Raw genomic sequence first — 27,703 nt, 5'->3', positions numbered from 1 at the left:
GAGCATTCAGGTGTGTACACATGGAGAAGGAGTTTTAAAAGTGGAAACATTCAAGTGAGTTACCAGTCTTCCCGCAAGTGAATCTCCCAACAAATTCACCCAAAGATCAGAAAGATGACAACAAACCCAAGACCTACATCTCAGACCTCAGGTAGCTTGTTAAATATTAAAGTTCATGACAGTACATTTAAAAAAAAAAGAAAAAAAAAGACTGAAGCTTAGCTCATTCAGAAAGGTTGCCAGTAGAAATAGACTTCTTTAAAAATAAAAAAGGAGAGGCAACAGTTTAGCTCAGAAGCAGGTGACCATATGAGTGCAGCAATGACTGAATGCAATCCCTTGCTACATGTCTTCCCCCCACACTCTCTCTCGTCACTGTGCTATTTAATAAAGGTTAAAAAGTAATTTAAAGAAATCTAAGCTCTAGATTTGTAAAGTTGCATGTGAACAAACCACAAGACCTGTGGAACAAATGACCAAGACCAAAGTGAAGATGGTTAGCCAAAATGCACAGCACCATACTTGGTGAAAATCAAATGCAGCGTATCACCTTCGAGGCACAGAGATGGAAGGGTGATGATTTGAGCTTGTTTTGCAGCCACGTGATGTGGGAACCTTGCAGTCACTGAGTCCACCATGAACTCATTCAATAGCAAAGTACTCTAGAGTCAAATGTGAGACCATCGGTCTGACAGCAAAAGATTGCTCCAACTTCGGTGATGCAACAAGACAATGATCTAACCTGATTGAAATACTCTGGTGGGACATTAAGAGAGCTGCATATAAAAAACAGCCCTCGAAACTCAATCAACTGAAGCGACCCTATAACGAAGAGTGGGACAAAAAGTGTTCATGACAACATAAGAGACTGAACAAAGTCACAGAGAACAAGATTCAGATTATTGTTAATAAAGTTGGTTGTACACACTACTGAATTACATGGTACACACAGGTTTTCACTCACCGCTTCTGGATTCTGGGTTAATTTTTGTTAAATAAATAATAACATGGTTTATTATGTCATGTGTTATTTTTCTGAGGTTAAATTTAAATAATTTTAGAAACTGGTAAAAACTAGGTGGTGCTTTTTTTATTATTATGTCCTGATATGTAAAACCTTAGAACTGAATGAGGGTCTATTTTCTTTTTCCACACATCCATAGCTTGAACCTCTTCACACAATTTAGTACACTGAACAATGATCGGCAGAGGGGCCGTGATTCAGGCTGTAAGACGAGCAACACTGGTCTATATCAAATATCACAGAATCTACAGGTGTTGAAACCATAAACAATAGTGTGTGTCCAAGTCACCTACTGACCTATTAATGTATTTCCTGCTGTGACCTGAAGTGATCTATATAGCCATGAACACATCACTGAGCATATTTTTGGACCACATAATGTTTAAAATGCTGTAAACAAATTTATTGCAAGCAAAAATAAATTATGTCAAAATATATCTCAGTCTATATGAGACCTTTTTAAAGCAATACAACCAGTGCATCGTCATCATCACCAGCACATTTTCAAAATAACAAGCATAATTAAAACGTTTTCACCAGTGTTCAGAATTACACTGCAGACAGAGGGGACTATTATCCAAGCAGCAGACAGCAATGCACAAGATTATTACAAATAAGAAAAAAGCAGCAATAAATCAAATCAAGTTCTCAGCACTTTAAAAGACTAAGAACACAGGCAGCATGGCGTGTCTGATCAGTGTGACAGCTCCCTGGAGTCGTAGTCCTCGATAAATTTCTCCATTGCTTCTACGCAGCGTTTGCCGATGTCCCGGAGGTTCTGCTGTAAAGAGGACTGGATGGGACGCTCCAGAGATGGATCCTTTTTAATCAGCATCTTTACTACAAAGCCAAACATTTCACACTCCTGATAGTACGCCTGAAAGACAAATGCAATCATGGTTTTAGGACAAAGAGGGGGACAAAGTGGGATTGTTGGAGGAAAGGAAGAGTGCATTTTCAATTACATTGAATGGATTATTCCACCGAAATGCTCGCACGCTGACTGCTCACAATCTATATGTGCGCACACGTGTGCGTACAGAGTTCTGTGGACATTTTTGCATCAGCTACCTGTTGCCAGACTGTTTTTTTCTTGCAGTGCTTCTATAATCCTGCAACCATGGAGATATGAAAAGCAAGAGGCCATCTTTTCCGTCAAGTGGGTGGAAGCACGCGTACACTCTCTCATACAAACACAGATAAGCAGAACCTCAAGTGACGTCTGTCACATTGAAGGCGGCATTAAAGCACGTTGCCTGTGATACAGGTGAGCCGGCCTCACTTTACATTGAGGATCAATTAGAGAAATAAAAATAAGAATAACGAGAAAGAATAACACCATCTATCATGTAAAATAGTGAATAAAACCTTCTTTGTCAGGCCTGGCAAAGAGAAGCCAGTAATGAGACTCATGTTGCCTCTGGCTCTGCATTTCAAAACTAATGTTTATACTACAACAAACAAATCTTTTTTCCTTGTCTCACGTCTCCTGGCGCTTTCCTCAGATCTTCCCTCCGTCACTCTCGCTCTAATCCCGGCTTTTCTTATCTTTACTTTTCTGTTTATAGCTACCCCTTCTCCCAACACGTGTATGTGCGTGTGAATGTGCATGTGTGTGTGAGTGTAAGGGCACTCCATCCACCTCATCTATCTCTTTCCTCTTCTGTTGGATGGCTCTGTCTCGTGCCGCCGTCTGGCTCACAGTTGAAGGGAGCTCCCTCTCTCCGCTTCGTTCTTTGCTTTTTGTCCCCTTGTGATCTCTCTCCCTGCTTTGATTCCTGTTGCTCTGGCGAATCAGAAATTGAAATAAAAGGGAGAAAGAAAGAAAGCAAAGGGAAGAAAAACAAGAAAATTAGAGGCAGCAGTTGGGCTGTAGTATTCAGATAGTTAGCCAATGACATGGAAGCAAACACTGATGATGAACGAGCTGCTTATGACCGGTAGATAATAAAGCGTAGCGCCACATGTTAACTTTTAACACAGAGGCAAGCAAATTCTTCATTTGTCAACTCTTCTGACTGAGTTCAGGGGCAGAAATACACAACAAAAAAGTGCAGTTCAGTAATGGCCACACTTGTACTCACAATTAAGAAGAAAGAAAGTGTACTTTATTGGTCCCCGTGGGGAAAATCCCTCTCTGCATTTAACCCATTCACTCAGTGAAGCAGTGGGCAGCCATTGGGCGCCCGGGGAGCAGTGTGTAGGGACGGTACCTTGCTCAGGGGTACCTCAGGGTAGCTGTTCAGGGGAATCGAACCCCCGACCTTCCGATCATGGGGCCACCACTCTACCTAAACAACCCGCAGAAAAAGACGCAGTGAAGAGCAAAACTTCAAGTGACTGTTGAGTAACTTTTTAAATGTCGCTTTAAAAGGTCTCTCTGGTGATGCCCAGCTCTTCTTCCCCACCCAACCCAAAAAAATAAATAAAAGACAATATAATGATAGAAACTCAATCATAACAAGTGTATATGGCTTTTTACTTAATTAGCTGTTAATGTGAATTTAAAAAAGAATCTACAAAGAAACTTGCACTAGAGAGAGAACAACAGCCTCTAACCAGAAGTCTTGCAAAGTGGTGACCCCAAACTACAGGTCTATAAACACCAACATTTCCACCTCTTCCCTTTTCACTTCAACTTCACTGCAGCAGCAACCAGCTGTGATTCATCATGTGCTGCTCTGCTCCATGCTGTGCTTAGGTCAGCCAAGAGATTTATGCAACTATTTGATTTCAGGCCTTTCTGCAGCACCTGGGCTTTCTGCATTTGAGTCTACGCCCTGAGCTCACGTTGGATGAGCAAACAAACACACCATCTACCCGGACACCCACATGTTACTACTTTAATTGATCGATAAACAGGGGCAGGGGGGAATCTTGCTCTTTACTTCGAAAATGTGCATTTTTCAGCTCTTTCTGGCATTGTAGAGCAGGAGATTAATGAGGAAAACGGTGTGCAGATAATATGATGATGAAAAGAGCTGCAAGTGGAAGCCCTTATTTGCAACAAACACATGACAGAAAACCAAAGATTCACACTATGGCTTAATCTATTGATTCTTTTTTTAGATCATTATTATCAACTAAGCTGCCAGTTTTGACTGTAATAACTCAATCGACATACAAAATATTAAAAAACTGAATAGCAAGCGCTTCACAATGTAAAACAACACAAGAAAACGCTTTTAAATACTAATTTTTGTCTCAAAAAATACTCCCAAATTTATAACAAAGTTAAATGTATAAGTAATATTCTCACATTTGAGATGGTAGCAACAGTTATTTCACATTATTGGTCCAGTTGCTAATTAATAGTCTTTAAAAAGACAAATTAAGTAAGTGTGGCAATAGTTTATATATATATACATACATATATACATATATATATATATATATATATATATATATATATATACACACACACACACATATATATATATATATATATACACACACACACATATATATATATATATATATATATATATATATATACACACACACACACATACATATATATATATATATATATATATATATACACACACACACATATATATATATATATATATATATACATACATATATATATACACACACACATATATATATATATATATATATATATATATATACATACATATATATACACACATATACATATATATATATATATATATATATATATATATATATATATATATATATATATATATATATATATACACACATACACATATATATATATATATATATATATATATATATATATATATATATATATATATACATACACATATATATACACATATATATATATATATATATATATATATATATATATATATATATATATATATATATATACATATATATATATAGCAGAGCACCATTCTTACAGGTGAACTTACGGTGAACTGCATGTCCTTGTCTCTACTGGAGGAGGACCTTGAAGTGAAAGGTCTAGTAGCTGGAAAAACAGAAAAAACACGAGGTCAACACAGAACAGAAGGGGGAAAGAAATGTTATGTCCACTATCTTATACCAAATCGGGCCCCCTTTTTTTCCTATTCCCAGAGTACCCTATCTTTTAGTCGTCATTTACGCTATTCTTATGCCTCCTTCTGCTTTGTTTTGTTTTTTTTGTTCTAAGTATCAGGATCTGGAATCAGAGAAAGTTTTGGCAGAATCTGCTGACATTTATGTGATTTTGGACTGCATTGTTTGGCTGCAGCGTCCCTATGTGAGGCAATAGCTTTGTCATGGCTCATTATATACCGCTGGCTAGTCGCTCCCTCTCTTTTTCCTCTCTCTCGCACTCATATATACACACAAATCAGCGATGAGTCACCATCATCGCACCATCACTCAGGCGCGCGCACACACACTAACAAAAAAAAACAAAAAACAAACCTGTTCAGTACTCACACATACACAAACACACACCTCCACAGTGCTGCAGTGTGCACGCAGATACAGTGCCTGCGTGCAAAATAAAAACATACAGTAGCTCACCCGTTAAACAGAAACAAAGCATACCGCTTTATACTAACAACAAAACAGGAAACGTGGACTTCACAGTTAGTGTTAAAACTGAGCGGAACATGACCACAAGATATTTTAAACCTCTGCCATTTACTTCCTATGTCACAAAATGATGAAGTAAGTAATTAATCTGTTCTATCTGACTAACTAAATCACACAGTTACACTGTCAGCAGGCCATATGACATAATCCATCTATTGAGTCCAATAAAAGTTCCTTAGTTATCAGCATTATGTAACGTTGGTTTGTTGCTACCAGAGTGTGACTACCTACCAACCAGCAGATACACAATGAGCAAATGCCCTCCAAATATTTGTAATGCAAAGTGCTTCTGAATATGTGCATCTGCCTCTGCTTGCCTATACTGCCACCCAGTGGTTATTTTATAGTGCAAAGAGGGACGTGTACAGCTTGTGCAGTACACTGTGGATTATGTGTGAACATGATAAGAAATCCAGGAGGGAAAGGCAATGACAGTGACATCTTTTTCATGTTTACAGCGCTTGATTTCTCGTTGTGTCAGAGGGTTATTTGTTTCATCGAGTGGTTTGTAGTGTTTTTCTAGCTCTGCCATGTGCCTGACCACTATTTACAAGTACAAAAGAGCCTGTTCTCCCACTGACGGTGCTGAAAATAAATGGCGTGGCCATAAAGAAAGCTGACATCTAAAGATATCCGATTGCTGAACGTCATATTCCTCGACTGCGATTTTCCACTTGACTACAAGAATTTTGTCCCAATTAGCCACAGTATCTCCAAATAAATCCATACAGCTTAACACCATGTGGTTTGCAATATTTCAAACATGATTGTTTGGACATTAAATAGTAATGACTTCAGACTTTCATAGCTTACACTGTATTTTACCATCAGTGTTATTTAATGCGCACCTTCTGATAGTCACAAACTAAAGTTTAAAGTTTAAAGATGTAAAAAAAAAAAATGCTTTTGTTTAAGATTTCCATCATATGGAAATCAAGCAAGAAGAATACTGGAAGCTGAATTATTAATAACAGTCGAATTTGTTCCACGCCAAAGTCTTTAAGACATGTCTTTATGGGCCTCACGTATATTTTTTATGACCTTCACATGTAATAAACACCTTGCACAAGTCCTGACTTTATGTCTGTGTAACTGTTTAAATAAAACAAAGGCAGTGTGTTTGTGTGCTATAACCGTCTGTATTATCACAGACCTCTTCTGTAGAACTTACTGTTTTCTTGCTTTGGAGATGAGCTTCCTTCGGTGCTCTCTCTCCGCTTGTACTTCTCCTTCTCCTGCTCCTTCAGCCTGACCCTTTCCTTCAGTGGAATGTGGTGAAGTTTAGAATGGAAGTGATCTCTCCGGTGGACGTAAGCCCAGTGGCTCGTGTGGTGGTGCCGCTGGGTGCCAAAGCCGGCTTTGTGGAATGCATGGTCATCCCTTGTAAAACTGCATCATTTAGGGGGTTAAAAAAAGATGTCAGAGCAGACAAAATGATTCTCAGGCTAGGTATCAGTACTCCCAGTTCCCACCTAGGCATTCTTACCGAGGCTTGTGGAACCACCCTGCAAACTTTGGTTTGTAAGAAGTGGACAACCATGCCCTCGGTCTGGATGGACTTCGCACTCTTCTGATCGCCCTCTTCTCATCCTGAATTGACAGGGGTTACCCAAGTCATCACAATCTGGTGTTTTACAAGAACAATCTATAAAGCTTTTTGGTTTTTGTTATTAAACACGATGTACCTTAGCCGGAAACACAGTGTTGTCGGTAGCCCTTTTGTCAGTGGAGTCATCACTGTGTTCCTTGTACCGCTGTGACACTGACCCCTGAAGACAGCATCACAGTTAATCACAGTTATAAGGGTGTTACATAAAAGTAGGACATGATTTTATAAGAGATGAATTAGTCTGGGAAATAATAAATTCCTAAATATTTGACATTTAAGCTTCTTATATTTGCAGCATTTTAACTAAAATTAAATCTATATACTAAAATGAGATTGACGTGACTAAATTTTCTAAGTGGACAAACAAGTTGATTATAATAATGATAATTATTATTATTAGTAACAAACGCCACTCCCTAAGAAGAAGTAATAGTAATGGATTAAGTATCTCCACGCGGAGCTTTAAACACAATGTCATCTATCCGGAACACTTTCGATTTCGTTTTTGGAGTTCTGAGATCAGGACAGGAAAACCTTGCTATACCACATTCAATCAAACATTTCACACATTTAAGGGGGGAAAAGACTCTTGTAGGTGAAATAAAATATTGACGCTTATTTGTATCACTGGCTTTCTGGAAAATTAACAAGATTTTAAATAGTGCCCCCTGTGCTTACAAACGAGTCTTCCTTCCTGTTATATTTGGAGTTTTTCAGATATCGCAGCAGTACTGCTTGTGTCATTTCCTGACATTTTGATTCCTTTATTCTTATTGGAAATGATTGGAAAAAAAAAAAAAAAAAGGAAAGGTCAGTCGAGTCTACGACACTCAAAGCATGCGCACAAGAAGTGCATTTTGACAGCTTACCGTTTGTAACTCATAATTCCGAGGGGGGTTTTGCACGTTTGTTTCTTTTACCTTGCTTTCCTGTGTGGTTTGGGGTCGTGCTTGATCCATTTCTGCCCCTCTGCAGAGTCTGGCTTATCTTTATGAATGACACGCGGACTTTTATTTCTCTTTGCGTCCAACAAACCAGGAAGCGGCGTCTGAGCTCTCAAATGAATCCCGAGTGTCCATATGTAAAGTGAACCTTTTGCATTTCCAGCTCTCGCACGCTGTAAGAGCTGGCCTGCAGCTGGTAAAAAGGGTTTAGCGTGCAGTTACTTATTTCACATTGTCCACAAATATCCTGCGTGCCCTTAGTTAATCGTGCTCGGAAAAGCGCAACATGTTTTCACTTCCTTTTTGTAAAATGACCCAATCAGGTTGAGCCTACGGTCGCACAGGCTTATCAAAAACAGAAGAAAAAAAAAAAGAAGAAAGAAAATCGGGCGTTTCTCCTGAAACCACGCAGGCGCAGTCCATGTATTATATGCATGTGAACGACTCTAAACCCTTAGATTATCAGGATTTACAAACTGATAAATGATAAGATGTGGTCTGACACACACAAATAGTTGTAATGGGGGGGGGAGTCAGTAACAGTAACCATTTCCTGCCTTACTGTTTTTAGGGGCTGTTAACATCTGTACTGACAACTTTTTCAAAGTAATGAAAATGAAATTTGATGTGTGGATTGAAGAAGTATAAGTAAAAGCTGCAGCTTTTCTCCAGTTTTGTGCAGTTCTACATGCACAAAGCTGGAAAAGGCTGCAGCTGCATTTCTAAAGACGCAGGTGTTCATAAGTCCACAAAAAGATAAACTGGCTACAAATGAAGGAACTTCGGGAATGTTGCTGCTCTACCTTTGTGTGGATATTCTGCAAAGATCACACTATGAAAAAAATAATCCTTGCAGTGCAGGTAGAGCTTTTGCTGGGTGTCATAACGCAGGAGGCAGTATACACCCTCAACAAGTCACGAGTCCATCTGAGCAAACTGCTGAACTCTTTATTTAGTGGTCACCATACACAAATAAAGGAAACCACTCTGCTCGAAAAGAAAAAAATATACATCATTATCCCAATTTAGCAAAAGACCATCTGGATGATCTGCAACCATTCTGGGAAAGTGTGGACAGAACGATGAGACAAAAGTTTTTGGGCATATGCACAGTACTGTGTTTAGAGTAAAACAGAGACATGTTCACAGATCAGCACCTAACCCTTCTCCCAGCAGTGAAGCATGACTGAGGGAATATCATAGTTTGAGGCTGTTTTGCTACCTCAGAGCCCTTTGCATTCAGAGAGTGAACAAAGTATTCAAAATCAGCATAGCAGTTCACGACCTTAAGCTTAGCACAGACTGGGTAATGGGACAAGCATTTGAACTACAGAACACAAGTAGAATGCTTGAAATAAGCCAGCCAAGATATCCCAGAAATAGTGATAAACTGAAATGTAAGTGTCAGGGAAAATCTGATTGAGATTATTGCTGACGTTCTAAAAATTAGCCAACTAAATTTTACACGTCATATGTCAAGCTTGCACTGGAAACTCCCTATCTACCTACCTACCTACTTACCTCCCTCCCTCCCTACCTACCTCACTACCTACCTATCTATCTGCCTGTAGATTTGTACTAAGAAGATTACGTTTAGAGGTTTACTAGAAGTGAGAACATTTTGTCTCTCAGGTACAAGGAATTTTATGATGTATTCAAAGAATCGCTGTGGTATACTGACATCCTTCCTCTGAAATTTAGTGTTCCTCTCTCCACCCACTGTCCCTAACCCTTCCCACTTCTTCCTGCCTGAAGAGAAAGAGGGACAGAGACGGACAGAGGGAACATAATTAAAAGCAGACACCTTTAAGATACCTTGGAGAACTGTAGTATTTTACTCTTTTTCTTCAGCGGACCGTGGCGGACTTAAAACATTTATCTGAGGCCCATTTACAAAGGTAAGCCTGAAAAAAAATACAAGACACTAAAGCTTCTGGGACTGTGTTTTGTGCTTCTGCTGTTGGGTGTTTGGGGTTGACAACTTGTTGGAGCAGGTTTTTCTTCTTGTCAGCTGAGTAATACTAATTGTTCAGTGTGAATGCTGGGCTGTGCTCGACACGCCAGCACGGCCTTTTGTCTTGTGGCAATAGGAAGAGACGCTTTTTGTACAAAACTAATAATTTCTGAAAAACCAAAACTGTTTCCTGGTGTCAGCTGTCTATCTTGCAAAGGTACAATTAGTTTTAGTGGATGAGGTGGGAGGAGAGGGGGAAACAAAAGGTAAACACAGTGTTGACCGCTTTCAGTTTTTAGTTTTTAACATTCTGTTCTTAATTTATCTTGTTTGTTTTTCTTTCTTTTACAGGATCAAAACTAGAGTCATCTTAGTGATATTGACGCTCAACTTTTTTTTTTAAAGTGCGGGATTTCCTGAAAAGACATGAGGTAAGGATATAAAGAGTGCTTATAGGATCATGAGAATATCAGCTGAGAGACTATACTTGATGATGTTGTACATTTTTCTAATCCAATACAAGACAAAAAAGAAAAACACTACATTCTACTCCTGTCTGTGACATTTTAAAGAATGTGTAAAGTAAAGTATGTTTACTGGGAGCATTTTCCTCACACGTTAATGTTTACAACAGCTGGTCAGCTGTTCTATCATGAATATAGGACAATGACAAAAAAAAAAGAGAAAGGTTAACTGTTAGTTACACAGTGATAAGTTATTTTTAGTTTTTCTTTAAAAAGTTGTCTTTTACAGGGTGCAAACTCTCCCAAGAGCGCAAATTTTGCAGGAGTTTAATTTGCAGTGCCAGGCATTGGCTGCTAATAGCTACAGAGGCTTTAAACGGGAGTTTGAGGTAACTCTTAAGTCTAAAGCTTGAAATGCAAACAGATTTATGATTGTGCTTTCATGCATGTTAATGTCTGTGGGTCCATGCAGGAGCTCAGTGAAGTTGGAAAAGATCTCCCCACCAGGGCTGGGGACTCTGAGGTCAACAGGGAAAAGAACAGATACCCATTCATTTTACCGTGTAAGTGCAATGCCTCTTATAATACAAAGAATAACAAGAATGCGTAGCAACATTTCAAACTTTTGTCTGTTTTTCCACATCTGGTTGTAGATGATCACTGTCGGGTCAGGCTCTCTGTTCAAAACTCCTATCCACACACCGACTACATCAATGCAAACTTTGTGCCTGTAAGATCTCATTTACTTCCTCAACTTCAATCACTTCTTCCTACCTACATCTGTCTGCACCGGTTGTTAAATGTGTGCCTGCATTCAGGGTGGAGGATCAGAAAGAGACTTCATTTGCACCCAGGGTCCTTTGCCCAACACCATAGCTGACTTCTGGAGGATGGTGTGGGAGCAAAACGTCAGGATTGTTGTCATGGTGACAGCTCTGAAACACAAAGACATAGTGAGAGACACTTACTCATTTTGTGTTTGTGTGTGTAGGTGTGTGTAGGTGTGTGTGTGTGTGTGTGTGTGTGTGTGTGTGTGTGTGAAGCTTATTTTATTGTTACATTAGAACTTCAAAAAAACAAACAAACCATTTATTTATTCATTTCTTGAATAAATAAATAAATGGTATATAAAGACTAAAAAGATAAATTAATATGTAGGCAATTTATTTATTTATGACATTCAGTGTTGTATGCCAAATTATTTAATTAAAACAAAGTGAAAATAAACCATGTACAACTTAAAAATTAAATCGATTGTTTATCTATATAATTTTTTAATATGCTCAGACTTTTACCTATGTTGCAAAGAAGAATGACCCAAACTTACATATAAATCTGTGCACTGTTTTAGCTAAAAGTACATTAAATATTCAGCAAATGGAAAAGTATGTGGACCACAGGATTAATGGCATTAGCGGCAGATAATATGACGTCCAGTCTATAATATAATTAGACTGATAGTTGGAGCTGATCAGTTAATGCAGGTAACCTGGTTATTCTAGAGGATTCACATTCACTTACATAGATAAAGAGGACATTTGCTCTAAACTTATCAATTCATTCTTTGTGTGCAGGTTTTCTGTGACAAGTACTGGCCACTGGACCCAGGGACAGTTTATCATGGACTCATCCAAGTCACAACAGTGACTCGCAAACAAGGGCCAGATTATTTTATCACCACCATTAACCTCCGGCATGTAAGTGAAAGACGCATGCATTATGCTCTGTGCCCTCTTTAACCTGCCGCAGCGTACTCCTGTGTGCATTGACCATACCTGTAATCCATCAAAGAGATAAACGCTTATGGTGTTTGTGTTTCAGAGAGACTGTCCAACAGACAGGATAATCACACACTATTACTACCCCTCCTGGCCTGACAGGGGAGTCCCTAAGAGCCCATCTACTCTCTGCGTCTTCACTGAGCATGTGCGGCAGCATTTGGAAACCATTCCTCGTATGGGACCGGCTGTGGTGCACTGCAGGTGTGACCTCTAACAATGTCTTTGTCAGTATTGTTCTTGTCGTTTATAATGAATTATCAGTCAAATGGTGAATTGTTTTTGTGATTTCAGTGCAGGTATTGGCCGGACAGGAACATTTGTAACACTGCTCTGGCTGCAACAACTGTGTGCGAGGGGTATCCGGCCAGATATCAAGGCTGCTGTGCAGGACCTTCGTCTGCATCGAATGTGGATGGTCCAGACTCTGGTCAGTCCTTCTTTTCATATTTTATAAATTGATCAGATGTTCTGTCTTTTAGATCTTGATCTGAAAATGAAAGCTACGCCAGATTAAATTGATTAATGTCTGGTTAAAATATAAAGTACAAGTAAAATGGAAATACTTAAGTACAAGTACAGCCTAACTGCAGCTAAACGAAGTACTTTCTGTACGCCCCAAGTCTGCTCACCCGTACAAGGTCATCAAACATAAGAAATCTAATGTCATAGATTATTAATATTAAATTAATCTTGATATGTAATGAGGCATTGCAAGTATTAAAATACATACTTGTATTTATTACTAATCTGCACATTTTGCGCACTTTTGAGTCATGCCAAATATAAGGATGAGCATCCACATAATTTTCCCATTGTTCTGTGTCTATTCAGGAGCAGTACGTGTTTGTTCATCAGTGTCTGTTACACTGGCTCAGTGGAGGAACCTCAGCATGGTGAGCATGGTGGAAGTGTATCATTTATCTCTGTATTGTATTGCGACTTCTAAGTGGGAACTTGTTGTTTATAGGAGCTCACAGATCCAGAGAGCCAGTTTAAATGCCAACAACGACATCCAGGATCGGCCTAAGAGCTCCTCAGCACGGAGAGCGCGATCGGGGAGGAGCCACCGTCACCAACCCCGACAGAAACCTGCAGCTGACCCACCACAGAACACAATGCAGCAGATTTTAAACCCGGGCAACCTACTGAGGCGATTACTTCCTTCCTCTTCACTGCTCAATCCAGCCACACACTTCAACTGAACAGGCATGCTGGAAGATGTATATATGTAAAGAAAGACTACATAAAAAATTTTGCCATCATACATCAGCTCAGACAGAAGGACGTGTATACTGTATGCGGTCGGGCCCTGCAGGCAGAAAACTGGCCTGACAACATGCAGATAAAAGAAAGAGCAGCTTCTATCGTCATTAGAAGAGAATGAATTCAAGGAAGAAGAAATCAGGTCAAACCTGTTACCCTACCTATCGTGGCAAAAAAATATTGAGGCTGGTACCTGTATATACTGGCACATACTACAAGTTACTGACAAAATATTTAATGTTAGCACAGCATGTCTTTCTATCTCATTTTTAAAGTTTTTATTTTTATTGTGACTACTGATAAAGTGCCATTGTAAGATGACTTTTATTCAGCTCTTTGTTTTTCCTGAAAAATCATTGTGCATCATCTTATAATCACACAATGCAGGCTATCGGTACTTAAAGACGCATGTGCAGACTTCATACTGGACTGGCTAGAAAGGCAGACACATGGTATAGTGGCTGTACAAAAAGGTCATGTTTCAAAAAACACCCAGGCACTGCCATTCTCCTTAGATGAACCTATTACAGTACATGAAGGAGGCATGAGTTTTGTACATTATAGAACATTAACGGCTAACCCACTTTTTTAGAGTCTTTCACCTCTCCTGTAATAGACATGTATAATACAACAGATGCCTCGTCAGGTGAATTTTGGGAAGAAAAGAAGGTCCAGCAGCAGTCAGCATCCAAAACCGCACCTCCAGCGTGTAGCAAATGCGAGCAGAGCAGTGACGCATTGTTGCAATCAAAACAGGAGCAGATTAAAGTCCTCCTATTTGATGCTGCTGAGCGAGTCCGACAGGTGGTGCTGCGGTTTAAGCAAACAATGTAAGTCACCTCCCAATTCAGAGTGTGTGCATTAAAACTCAGTTCCAGACAGGCAAGAGTAAAACACAAAGAACTCCCACAACTTGAAAATGAGCTCTTAGCCTACGTTTGGCTACTTAATGCAGTTTTAATACCACTGAGGTATTCACTGTGACACTTAATAGTGACCAAGGCAAAAGAGGAAAACTAAAGCAACAAAAAAGAGATGTCTAAGAAAAGCAGCATAGCGCAGGCCAACCCCAGTGAAAATATATATATGAAATATATTACAGGTTAAAACAAAACAGGAAAGAAAATTATTATTAAGCTGTTCCAGACTGTTGGTAAAGAGAACCAACAGTTAAAAATAACACTTAAATTAGAGTTCAGGTCCAATAAAAAGATTAGATACTAAATCCTTTGGCCAAAACAAAAAAAAATGATTGCCTCAGTAAGACAAACAATCTATTGGTTGTACGTGTATTTACAGTCCGTATGTGTGAGATATGCTGACACATAATGAAAATAAACATATACAATACATGCCACCCTTAAAGACCACAGGAGGGTGTGAGAGTATACAAAACTACTCATAAAGAGCAATCAAAGGCTTGGTGAAGAAAGAAGAGCTGAGTTCGTTTTTCATTCTCCTTCAGTCCAACTAGTGCACGTTCTCGGACATGTTAATGGCTTCCTGGATTTCACGAACAACAAGGATGCGGGCGAGCATCTGCTCCAGCTGTTCTTTTGGGATTGGCTGAGTTGAGTACCAGATGGGGCTATTTGGAGCCACCACGGGCTCAGGTGTCAGGTAGAAGGTGTCATTACGACCTTTAGCACTCTGTGGACTGAAAGAGACAAAGAGGACATGGTGAGGACATTTTCAGGAAACGCTTCATATAACAAATCAAAGTTTCGTTTTATTCCCCCCCTTACAAAAAAAAAAAAAACTGCATACAATTCTTTTCTGTGTGGGAACAGAGGCAAAAGGTTTAGTGGTGAGGATTGCTTTCACAACAGATTTTTACCTTTTAACAGGACAGCAGGTAAGATTCAACTTGTCCAGAGTACCTTATATGCTCAAAACAGTACACAACAATGTCCACAATCTTAAATTTAGTAATATGTCAAATAAATTAAATAAGCTAAATTAACCAAGTGTAACACACTGTGTCACAATCAGAACAGTGGAGAGGCACAGGTGTACTCTCGCTTCTCTGGTAAACCTTAAGAGGAACCAGAACGTCAGTAGCTCATCTGGCTCATGATCTGATCACAATTCTCATGAATATGTGAAGTACAGAAAGAAAAATAAGTTTTGTTGTCATTGGTTGGCTGTACTGCATGGACTAATAACGATTAAAAGCCCAGAGTAGTTAAGGAGTCTAGCACAACAGTCATCCCCAGTCACCTCTGGCAAATGTACATTAAAAAAAAAAAAAATCCCCTGGAGTTTATGCTCGGTGTGGGGTCAGTTTGAAATCCAGGCATTAATCTTGTGAATTACGGTACACATACTGATTACAGAGCACAGTTTGGGATCATATAACTGCAAATTTTGAAAGTCCATAAATACAAAAAAGACAATATCCATACAGCCCCTTGAATCCAAGAATTTTCACCATTTCCTGAAATAAAAAAGGTACCAAAATCACATATTAATGTGATATTAATAACATAACATTTGTTAACAATGGAGTGCCACTGCAATGTAATGCCAACGAAAGCCAAACATTTGTAGCTTTTATCACTGGTAATGCTCAAAAGTAGGAAACAAAAAATTAGTCACCTTTTGGAGAGAAGAGCAAGAGAAAAGTTATATAGCATATATATATTTTGTCAGTTGCCTAGCAACAGTGTTCTCACACCTTTAAGAACCTCAGCACAAACTGCTCTATATACTCCGCTTCCCATATGATTAACAGAAATGCAGTTTTATTTAAAGGAGGCAACCACTAACCACGGCCAGAGTGAAAAAGCATGAAAAGCACCACATTGTTTAAAATGTATTTACTTTTTACTGGTTACATAGATTATCTCTTTGAGGTAACATTTTACACTTCTTAATATCTCATTCACCGATTCCCTTCAGTGTCCTTCATAGTGTTTTGCATTTACCATTTGAAGAGGTAGAAATCATAGAGTTTGATGGGGCACCGCAGTGGGTTCTCAGGGTCCTCAAGCTGCTCTGAGTACATATCATCTGTCACTGAAAAAAAAAAAGTGTTCATACAGTCTCCATTAGTTTGTCCTTAGAATCAAGGTTTCCTGTGAAATGCAGCACAAATGCAATCCCAGCATGCTCTTACCTTTCTGCCCTATGAACCTTTCTGTCGACTTTAGGTATCTAATGCTGGTGCTCTTATCTTTAGGATTGTTGGGACTCTTCCGGGTGTGCCTGAGCACCTTTGAAAAGGCGACTTTTAGATGCTGATCCACTGTTTTCAGGTGGAAATACCTGTAGAAACAGAAAAAAAAAAGGAATTGCAAGCAACCATGAAGCCAGTACAGGAGGGTGCAGAATCTCGTTTAGTATTTTGTAGCTCTGTGGGTTAAGAGTTATTTGTGCTGTAGATGAAGAGTATCTCTTATTTACAGGGGTTTATCATGCCCACTTAAGCATGAGACAACCACATAAAGTTACTCCAGTAAGCATAACACTTCAGAGCACCTAACTTGGTACTCACTTGGTATTGAAGAACATTAAAGTTGTTAGCAGTGTCGAGGGAGAATGAGCTCCTAGTTGTTTACATTCCCACAACATCTCCTCTGTCACATGACTGGGAATAACATAACCTGTCAGGAGAGGACAAAGAACACATTAGAGCAGCGGTCCCCAACCTTTTTTGCGCCACGGACCGTTTATGCCCGACAATATTTTCACGGACTGGCCTTTAAGGTGTCGCGGATAAATACAACAAAATAAAACTAGTACCGGTATCGAAAAAAAGAAGATTTATTCATAACACACGTGAAAAGACCCAGGAAAACAGAGTTAACGATAAAAACGATGACAAAATAACGCTGAAAACCGATAAAATCCTGAAAACCATACATTTCACACCTGAGCCTCAACTCTCGCGGCCCGTACCAAACGACTCACGGACCGGTACCGGTCCGAGGCCCGGGGGTTGGGGACCGCTGCATTAGAGGACCTGTGTGGTCTTTTTTAAAAAAAATTTTTTTAAAACAAAAAAGGTGCTTCATCGCCTTATAACCACCACGAACAAAACTTTATGGTAACTGCAATTAGAAAGTTTATAGATCTAAGAAACAAAGCCCAGATCAACAGTTGGAGGTCTGGAACTTAAAAAATAAACTGAATTGCCACCTTACATTTACATGCTTTGCCAATCAGTGAAGTTACAAATTACACTGACATCTGATCAGAATTTAAATCTACCTTCAATTAAGAGTTCAAAAGGAACTGAATCGAGATCTTTCAGCAGACAAACATTTGATCAATAAAACTGATTCTGACAAAACACGAAGTTGAAGCCATGACACACAACAAAGCTTCAAATATGAATTTTCCAGAAAAGAAGCTATAAATACTTGAAATTGATGTAGCAAAAAAATTCTATACAATCCACATACCTATCATCTTACTATGTGACCTAAGGCAGCGGTCTCCAACCTTTTTTGCGCCACAGACCGGTTTATGTCCGACAATATTTTCACGGACCGGCCTTTAATGTGTCGCGGATAAATACAACAAAATAAAACTAGTACCGGTACCGAAAAAAAGAAGATTTAGTCATAACACACGTGAAAAGTTCCAGGAAAACTGAGTTAACAATCAAAACGATAACAAAATAACGCTGAAAACCGATAAAAACCCTGAAAACCATACATTTCACACCTGAGCCTCAACTCTCGCGGCCTTTTACCAGACGACTCCGAGGCCCGGGGGTTGGGGACCGCTGACTTGAGGTCACCATGTCACCTTTCTCTTATACATTTAAAAATTGTAATGTATAACACCATAATGCATAACAATATGATGGTCCAGTGAAGCTGACTTGGATTTAAAATAGCATCACTTCATTTTATTCTATACATCGTTTTCAATTGAATGACCAATTCACTACTCTGGTGGGCAAGCATGGCTCCATTGTAACGGCCAATAGTGGACAGTTGGCAGTACTGCGGGGCAAGAGGTTTATTGACTCTCTTGAATCTCAAGCCAAGACTACTTATGTAAATTTTATGGAATAAATATTCTGTTCTGGCAGCTTTATTCAAGTCCATAAAAGTGGCGACATCTCTCACACAGATGCAGTTTGTTGACATCTACGTGTAAAGAATCTATCACCGGGATAAAAGCTTTCAAGGTGTGTACATCTACATGTATTTTGATCTGGATGGGTAAATAATTCTGTCATGTGAGAGGTGAAGAACAAGAAATTTTTCAGAATTAACGCTAGGGCTGAACGATATATCGCATTTGCGATAATATCGCGACATGATCAAGTGCAATTTTCTAACCGCAAAGGCTGCGATTATACTGCGATTATAAGGCTGTCCAAATTACTACCATATCCCAGAATTCATAGCGCGGCCCAGCCAAACTCCAGTTTCCAGCAATGGCGGCCGCTACTAAGTTTTAAAATTACTCATACTAATCTTTCTGGGTCACAAAATAAACTTTTAACATATTTTCAGGCGAGAAAGTAGTTGTGTAAACATCAAATATCTGCTCGGTTTATCAAGATATCCCATATTTGCAAAAGTGCTTCGACGTTTTCAGAGGCGTCTGCTACTCACCAGCTCGACAGCTAGCCGGGAGCTCGAGGATTACTGATGCGGCCGAGAACGGCACAACTCCCGGCACATCATTTTCAGATCACCGCGGAGTTTCGCTGCTCGGGTTAAACGTAATATATAAGTCACTTAGACAACCTAAAAATGTTATTGTTGGGCTTTTTTCAGTGTTTTGTTTGTTCGTGAGTAAATCGGTTTGGCTGAGATTAAAGTTATTAGATTAGATAAAATAAAACTTTATTAATCCCCCGGGTGGGTTCCTCCTTGGTTTTCACACAGCTGACTAAACGTCAAACAGAAAACTTATTAAACAGAAGTATGAGACAGTCGAGAATTTACACCAGTGTCTGGTTATATTTTAGATAGCAAGAAGCAGACGGCCGAGTTTATTAAACTCCACCGAGACAGCGGTGACGCTAATCAGAAGGCTAGACCGTCCAATTTCACACCTTTAAACTTTAAAGGCGTGTTTGTGTGTGTGTTTATACAATTGCTATTATGTTTGCACTTTATGTGTAATGTTACTGACTGCAGAGATCAGTAAGATGTGTGTATTTTTTATTTATTAGTTTTATTTATTTAATATTATTTTTTAATTGAATGACTGTCTAGTAGTTCACAGATGTCGAAAAACTGAGTGTGGTAAAGCCACTGATTTTTTTTATGTATATTTCTGCAATCTGCACATTGTACTGACTTTCATTTTAATGTTTACACCAGGGTTCCTTGTCAGCACTTTATGCTCAGATGTTTGTAAGCTAAAAATAAACTATTGTGTATGTTCAAATATACTGTTGTGATTGAAGAAGTTAAATAAAAATGTCAGTCATCAATTCATGCATCACCTCATGTCATCATAACAGAGGTCTGTCTTCCAGGAAAGAACAGTTTAAAATTAATGTAATATAGTATTGGCCATACTATATGATGTATTGCTTGTCTTTGTTTAATAATACAGAAGACAAAGACCTTAAAAAATAATCGCATATCGCATCGCAATCGCAATATTGGGGCAAAAAAAATCGCAATTAGATTATTTTCCATAATCGTTCAGCCCTAATTAACGCAAAGGTAAGCGCTACATAGCTAGCTCAACCCCCCCCCCCAAAAAAAACAAAAAAAAAAACAACTACAACACATAAATCTTACATTTTGTTGAGTTGAGAAAAGTTACACTAGGATTAATTTGTCACATTAATGTCGTGTCATAACAGTAAAGCTGACTGAGTGTTTTTCCAACGTCAGGTAGATCATTGCTACAGTTTACATGAGCCACCACTGACAGTCTGGGTTGCTGTGGAGAAGCAGGGATTGGTGCAATTTGACCTGTCGGTGCCATACTCTACACCATTCTGGCAGCTATAAACAAATGTTGCTTAATGCATCCGATAGCCCAAAGTCCCACAGAAGAGGTCAAGGGACCGCACAGGACCATTTTGCCTGCCAGGTGGACAAGTACCTGCTCTGACATCACATGAAAACTATGGATTAGAATGTTGTAACAATAAACAGAACAGAGATCAGACTTTTAAAATAACAAGCATCTGTATGTAGAACATCTTGTTAGGTATATTTAGGGCTGCTCGATTATGGCAAAAATGATAATCACGATTATTTTCACTGAAATTGAGATCACGATTATTTGACGATATTTATTTAACCCTTTAAGACCTACTATAAACCAAGTCCACCAGAGCTTATATTATTTTTTTACATGCTGTAGTGCCATTTGTGGGAGCATTTCAAGTTGCTATACATCAATACAACTGTTATAGCCCATATTTTAATAATATGTATGCATTAAGTCCATAGTAATTACATAAATTGCAAAAAAGTGCAATAAACTACAAAAAAATTTGAAAATCGCTTTTGTTTTGTTTACATATATTTCTACTTGGAGAAATTTAAGAGGTTTATCCCTCAAAACTTTAAATACAATAAAGTTGCAAAAAATAGTTTCCCACCACAGGAAATTTATTTTGAGTGTCTTCATAGTTTTATTTTGGAGATACAGCAATTTTTATATACTGCAGGAAAAACAAAAAACAATCCTATGATGCAGATTTGCAAAGAAAACAGCATGTGCATCATTTCAATGTGGGAAGTGTTACGAACAGCTGATCGGATCGGCAAAGCGTGTTTCTGGAATATTATGTTTTTGTTCCTGCAAGCGCTTTTTATGCAATTTTTGCAAAGCTATATGTGGAACGAAACCGTGACCGAGGACAAGCTGATGGCATAAGATGTAAGTACAACTCCTCCGGTTTCATATGCAAAACAAATTATTGTGCTAGCTTACACGGTTCAGGTTCTACAGGGATTTAAAAATAGTTACACAAAACGGAGCGTGCTGCTCTGACCGGCTTTAAAGGGTTAACAATGACTTTAAAAAAATTATATAAAAAAGTGTGCAACACCACTGAAGTTTTTTTTTTTTAAACTCTCTTTTCAACCAACGGCAGTCACTCTCCAAATAACTTCTGCTTAGCTTTCCGAGCTTCCCTCGGGTCCTCTTAATCAGCGGTCTCCAACCTTTTTTGCGCCACGGACCGGTTTATGCCCGACAATATTTTCACGGACCGGCCTTTAAGGTGTCGCGGATAAATTAGGGAGGGGCTAATAATCGGCTCAGTCATTTTTAATGATCGTTGAAAGCCCAGATCGTAATCGTGATTAAAATTCGATTAATTGAGCAGCCCTAGGTATATTACATTCTGCTCTTAACATGACCACAGCAGCAGTTAAATTAATATGCAGTTCAGGTCAGAGCCTGTATGATATATCTGTTGATTTTTGCTAGGTTTTAATATATCACTATCAGCATTTATAACAACCAATAAATAAAAATGAAAAATGTAAAGAAGAGATATGAAGAAAATGCTGTGTGTTTATTATGTTGCATAGCTTATCCACCAGAGGGCACTCTGCCATTTGCCCTGTTAGAAAAATATACTTGGAACACTGCAAACAACAACCAGCTGATCTTAATGTATTGATCAGAGCCTAAACGACTAGTCCCGTGACGAAGTTAAGCTTATTTTTAAACTGCACTGTGATCTTATCTTAGTAAAGACTCATAAGTAACTGCACATAACAAATATTTGGGAAATATGTTTATGATTTGTGAAAAAAAAAAAAATTGGCTGACAGATTATTAAATCACCAAATAGGGGTATCGGTCTTAAAAGATCCTGTATTAGTCAAGCTCTAGTTCAGGGTTTCTGCCAGTGTGCTGCAAGCCTGGCAGGTCCCTGAGCCTAAGTAAATACAGACACACTAGAACCGTTTGCACTACACTGAGCTTTTCTAGACATTACCAAACAGAAAAAATGCAAATGTCAGATGAGACATTAAGCTGTCTTTACACCACCACCTCATTAGTGCAAAATCTGTGTAACGTCCAATTGCACCCATGTGAGAAAAGCACAAGTAATTGTCTGGAAAATTTACACCAAGCCAAGGAGGCACTGTGCACTGACTCATGCACGCTCTTTCACCTAATCCAAACAAAGGATTCCAATAGTGAGAATGTATCTGAAGCAGATTATCTTCTGCTGTGCTACCCGTGAGATATAGCAACTTAGTATATTATCCCAGGCTGATTCTCTGACACCATCCTGAGTTCATGTGTGAAAACAGCTGAGCTTTGGTAAACACGTGCTGCTCTCACCTAGTGGATGGACAGATGGCCTCCAAGGCTCCAGGATCTGGTGTAGACTCTGAGCAAAGCGGGTGTAGTACTGATCTGAGAAAATGTCATCCACACGACCATTATCAAACATGTACTGTAAGAAGAAAAAAGAAAAAAGGAGGAGTCAATTGTATTAACACACCAGATAAAGATCAACAAATATTTAACGGGTGAAGATATGAAGATAAGGGGCAAGCCTGCACAGTGAACTTACTTTTTGTATGCACAGAAAAACATAGTAAAGAACATCAGCCTCATAAGTCTCCCCTTCCAGTCCCCGGGCCTCTGTTGTCATCAAAGAGAGACCCATACAGAGCTCAGCAACTGCACATGACACCAAATCCTCCTGAAAACGCAGGGCCTGCCGTCCTAAAATACACAAAACAAAAAAAGTGACTGGGAATAAAAAAAAAGAAAGAAAAGGAAATGGCAACACATGCCTTATCTAAACATTTTAACTCATGTATAATCACTGGGTATGCACACTTACTGCCAATTGGCGCAAGTTTATTTTTGTCTGATTTGTCCAATTCTGCATTTTTACGCTGAGCCCAAAGCCGCCACACCTCCAGCCCCTCCTCTGGCTTCAAAGTAGCAGGCAGCAGCAGTTCCTGCACCTGCACCTGCTGCTGGCCTTGACCATCTACCTCTGCTACAACTGTCTGACCCTGCATAGGCATAAGCACATAAACAATGTTATCTCAATCACTGAGGACTACCATATCTACATTTCAAAGTGAAAATAAACATAGCTGAATACCTGTGTTATTACCTGTAGCTGCTGTGCGTCCTGTCCTGTCAACCCCTGTGTATGCAGCACCTGCTGCTGTGGGTCCCAAATAAGGGACTGTGTAGCATTTGAGTAGCCCTGTACTGCCACGGGGATGTGGATGTTTCCATTCATCAACTGAGCAGGGAACAGTGTGTTTGCGGCCAGCGTGTGCACCACTTCTTCCTGGCTTCCCATGGCTCCAGAGCTTGTTATGCTGGAAACAGCCTGTGCTGTCTGGCTTTGGCTGGCAGGGATTTTCAGCTTGTCATTTTCAATAGTAACTTGTGTTGGCATTGTTGTAGTGTTTGTTCCCGCAACTTGCACTGTTCCATAAGCCTCCTGTGGGATGGCAATATGCGTTACCTGCTCACGGCCTCCAGATGCAGTGGGTGCAGAATACACAGGGATGGTCCAGGTCTCCCCTGTGGGACTGGTAATAGTACCTGTGGCACTGTAAAGGTGGGAGCTGTCCACAGTTAGGAGGTCTGGCCGCAGAGATACATAACTTTGCTGCTGACCTTGTGCCTGAGGGATAGCCAGGACTGTGGCTACCTGCTGGGCAGGTAGGGCATAGGAAACAGTGATGGGCATGTCCACTTTACGCTTCTTAGCTGGCTGGAGGACACCTGCCCCCTGAGATGTGGCAACTGTAGTTCCCATTACTCTCCTCTCTGCACTGTCTTGATGCTGGGTGGGAGAGAGGGCCCCCACTGTCTGAATTTGGATCTGCTGTCCCCCTGCAACAGCTGCCACCAACTGCGCTTGCAGCTAATACCAGTGTAAAGATGAAAAATATTAAATTCAAAGTGACTGACTAAATATTTGCAATCCTGAGAATTTGTTTTGTACTTACTTGTTGGTGCTGCTCTTCTGTAAGCTCCCCAGACTGAATCAGCTGTGCAGTAGTCACACCTTGTAGCTGTTGATGGGAGCCAGAGGGCACTTGAAGAACCTGGCCCAGCATCTGACCTTGCTGCTGACCCTGGATCTGCACCTGAAAATAAAAGCCAGCAGTTCGGGAAATTAATTATTAACAAGTTTAATGATATACACAGCACAAAGACCTAATAGAAGTACAGACCTGTACTATCTGCTGCTCTGTATTCTGTTGCACAGGCTGCTGCTGAGACGTGTTCTCCTGTATCTGTTGCTGCTGTGGCTGGACCTGCACCTGCACCTGCATCAGAAAGCAGTCCAATCTTCATTTTTTAATCTTTTTAAAGACTGGGTTTTAATCATTTAGAGTAGTTATTTACCGGACATGCCAGCTCAAGCAATGACCCTGCCACCTCTGTGCTGTCTGTGTAGATGCAGTTAGTCTCTTGCTGGTACACCATAGTAGTGGTAGTGGTTGTAGTGTCTCCGCTTTGTTGGCTGAACTCTTGCAGGGCGTCTGGACCTTTGCTGGCCAGGGACTCCAGGAACTCCTTCATGCGATGCTGAGGAATGCTACGAGCTTTCTGCCTAACTAGCTCCTCATAGGAGCCTGTACCGTCCAGTGAGTTATTCATCGCTGCTGACAGTTTTCTCTCCTGTGAAGGAAAGTTAATTTAATTTAGCACAGTTTTAAATCAAAGCCCATTAATAGTAACATGAACAGAAATTTCAGTAACGCTTGACAACACAGATGTACTAAAGATCATCCTTTTTTTCAGCCGCTCCCTCTTGGGGTGGCCAAAGCAGAGTATCTTCCTCCATCTAACCATAGTCCTTGCATCCCCCTCCACCACACCAATGCCCTGCATGTTCTCCCTCACTTTAGCCATGAATCTTGTCTATGGTCCTCCCCTTTTCCTCCCATCTGGCAGCTCCATACTGAATATCCTTTATCCTGTCTACCAACTATTCCTCTGCACATGTCCAAACCACCTCTCCAACTTTGCCTCTTGAATCACTCATTTCTGATCCCGTCCTTCAGTGCCAGTGTCTCCAAACCATCCATCATAGCAGATGTCACAGCCATCTTGTAATTCTTGTCTTTTACTCTTCCTTCTATCATAAATCCTGTGCTCTCTTCTTCATTTCAATGGTGCATTGTCCCTTGCTTTGGATGGTACACCACAGGTATATAAACCTATCCACCTTTACTGCATCTCCTCCTTGCGGCTTCATCTTTTCATCTGTCTCCCCCTCATTCACACATATGTAGTCCATCTTCCTTGAACTGCCTTTCATTCCTCTTCTCTCCAGATCATACCTCCACCGGTTTCCTGCTCTCACTACAAATGTCGTCTGCCATCACAGTGCACGGAGACTCTTGCCTGACCTCATCTGTCAGCCTGTCCATCACCAGTGCAAACCGTCTCTATTACGTCGTGATCAACTCCTTCAAGGTAAACACCCTATAGTGCTCTTTCGTGGGATGAAGTCATAGAGCTGCTCGCCGATGGTCCCTCTCTTTAACAGAGCTTCAACAACTCTTTCCCGTATCTTCAAAGTACGGCCTATCATGTTTATCCCTTTTATATTTTACAGCTTTGCACATCACCCTTATTCTTAAAATCGGTACAATACACTTCTCCATTCATTTCTCAAATGCATTAAATACAGAAGATGATAATCGCTGCGCTGGCATCGGTTTCACTAGTGTTTACAAACTGACCTACAGCTCACTGTCCAGCTGCAGCGCACAGCGATAGTAATAGGAAAGGGTTAATTCTGACTGACTGAAAACGAGCTGGGACAAAAGCGCGGTCACTTTCCAAATCTGATGCAGTATTCAAGCCACCGATGGAAAGCGCTGCATAAGGAAAAGATGCAAGTTTTAAACAGTAACTATGTTATTATTAAACGTATGGGTCGATATTTTGAAAGCAGCCAATCTAACAGCTGATTACACAAGGCGCTAGGTTAGCCAGGTGCACTGCTAACTAGCCGCGTGTTGTTTGCAAATCAGATGCAGTCACAGCTGTGTTTGGAAACGCGTATAAACGCCACCGTGCACACAAACAGGCACACGTCGGCATCCACGCGGGCGACATCTAAACAGGAAGCAGCGGCAGCTCGGCTAGCTCTCTTGTATCGGTAACGTTACACCGACTACATTTTTTCTGTTTTCTCTAAAGCCAGCAGGCTAACGTTAGCGGGCGCGTTAGCTACCTCTCTTCCTCAACCGGGCCGAGGTCTGAGCCGCTTCTCTGCCCTCGAAACGCCACTCCTCTTACAACAAGCAGGAAATCGAAGTGATTTCGGTGTTTTCTGTGGCTGGGTTATTCTTTATTTCCCCTCGATTTTCGTTAGATGGTTAGCTGCAGTTTTTCTTTCTGTAGACCACTCATATTTCGTTGGGCGCCATCTTACAACAGTACCCTCAGACCAATAAGCAAACGAGTTGCAACTCGGTCGTGCTATCGCGGGATCTCCTCTTCAAGATATCGCGGTAACTGACACTTCTAGGGTTGTCTGTTAAAGGCGACACACACAGTGGAGGTAGCTGGCAAGATCAAGTAGATGTCAGTCCACCTTAAAACACAGTTATACCAGACAGACGCTCCTAGTGGTTCACTGGCTTCTCAATCTTTTAAGGTGGTCCCACGGAGATGTGCTGAATACCTGGGTGGTATTCAGAGGGCTCTGGGCAACTGAGGGTTAATTCCCACGCACTGCTCTTCAGCATGGTCTGCTGCTCCCACACGGACATTTGTTATGGACCACATCTTCTTAATTGTATGCTTCAGTTTTCTCTTACTAGAAAAGTGGAGGAGAATGAAGGTTGGAGTCTGTACCAATACGTAACATCCTTTTACTTTTTATACTACTTTGCTTGGTTAGTGTGTCTTATAGTGAGACAGTGGTCAAAGGCTAGATGGGTTCAAGGTGGTGATGGGATTACATCAGGAATTGGCTCTCTTTATTTGCAGTGATGATGGACAGGTTGACAAATTAGGTCAGGAGTCTCCGTGGACTATGTTTTCAGATGGAAGAAGAATATCCAGGAAGGCGAGAGCTGCAGGTGGCAGGATTGAAGATGCTAAGATCGGGAGTGACCAGGATGGACAAGATTAGAAATGAGCACATAAGAGGGACAACTCGGGTTAAGCA

The 27,703-nt window shown here is 40.1% G+C and overlaps 3 protein-coding genes across 8 annotated transcripts; 1 reads left to right on the top strand and 2 right to left on the bottom strand.

Annotated features, from left to right (window-relative positions):
* Positions 1-1,405: 1,405 nt before the first annotated feature.
* LOC308407287 (uncharacterized protein) lies at positions 1,406-8,531 on the bottom strand. Of its 4 annotated transcripts, none has more exons than XM_080898853.1 (8): positions 8,141-8,531; positions 7,297-7,380; positions 7,098-7,201; positions 6,783-7,000; positions 4,924-4,994; positions 3,238-3,315; positions 2,667-2,810; positions 1,406-1,901 (listed from the first exon to the last, which is right to left on the bottom strand). In XM_080898853.1, exons 1-8 carry the CDS (start codon positions 8,177-8,179, stop codon positions 1,719-1,721), a joined length of 921 nt encoding a protein of 306 aa, XP_080754979.1. In that variant the 5' UTR covers positions 8,180-8,531; the 3' UTR covers positions 1,406-1,718. The 4 variants fall into 4 exon arrangements, with proteins under 4 accessions (XP_080754979.1, XP_080754980.1, XP_080754981.1 ...); XM_080898854.1 differs by having other exon boundaries at positions 4,936-4,994; positions 8,141-8,530; XM_080898855.1 differs by lacking the exon at positions 3,238-3,315 and having other exon boundaries at positions 8,141-8,530.
* A 1,329-nt stretch (positions 8,532-9,860) lies between these two features.
* On the top strand, positions 9,861-13,784 carry LOC308406831 (receptor-type tyrosine-protein phosphatase V-like). 2 transcript variants are annotated; one of them, XM_080898075.1, is made up of 11 exons: positions 9,861-10,062; positions 10,470-10,549; positions 10,872-10,971; positions 11,055-11,145; positions 11,236-11,312; positions 11,401-11,535; positions 12,157-12,279; positions 12,404-12,564; positions 12,655-12,790; positions 13,195-13,256; positions 13,334-13,784. In XM_080898075.1, the coding sequence occupies exons 2-11, from the start codon at positions 10,545-10,547 to the stop codon at positions 13,563-13,565; spliced, it is 1,122 nt and encodes a 373-aa protein (XP_080754201.1). In that variant the 5' UTR covers positions 9,861-10,062; positions 10,470-10,544; the 3' UTR covers positions 13,566-13,784. The 2 variants fall into 2 exon arrangements, with proteins under 2 accessions (XP_080754201.1, XP_080754200.1); XM_080898074.1 differs by having other exon boundaries at positions 9,879-10,062; positions 13,331-13,784.
* Positions 13,785-13,926: 142 nt separating this feature from the next.
* Positions 13,927-26,987, bottom strand: LOC308406828 (transcriptional regulator QRICH1-like). 2 transcript variants are annotated; one of them, XM_080898070.1, is made up of 12 exons: positions 26,762-26,987; positions 24,919-25,194; positions 24,744-24,839; positions 24,516-24,656; positions 23,651-24,430; positions 23,381-23,558; positions 23,105-23,259; positions 22,870-22,984; positions 17,123-17,231; positions 16,745-16,893; positions 16,554-16,644; positions 13,927-15,283 (listed from the first exon to the last, which is right to left on the bottom strand). In XM_080898070.1, the coding sequence occupies exons 2-12, from the start codon at positions 25,171-25,173 to the stop codon at positions 15,097-15,099; spliced, it is 2,256 nt and encodes a 751-aa protein (XP_080754196.1). In that variant the 5' UTR covers positions 25,174-25,194; positions 26,762-26,987; the 3' UTR covers positions 13,927-15,096. The 2 variants fall into 2 exon arrangements, with proteins under 2 accessions (XP_080754196.1, XP_080754197.1); XM_080898071.1 differs by having other exon boundaries at positions 23,663-24,430.
* Positions 26,988-27,703: the final 716 nt, after the last annotated feature.

The sequence above is a fragment of the Rhamphochromis sp. 'chilingali' genome (genome assembly GCF_963969265.1).
Source record: "Rhamphochromis sp. 'chilingali' genome assembly, chromosome: 12".
Taxonomy (NCBI): domain Eukaryota; kingdom Metazoa; phylum Chordata; class Actinopteri; order Cichliformes; family Cichlidae; genus Rhamphochromis; species Rhamphochromis sp. 'chilingali'.
Note: the sequence above shows the minus strand (reverse complement) of the source record. Positions and strands in the feature narration are given on the sequence as shown.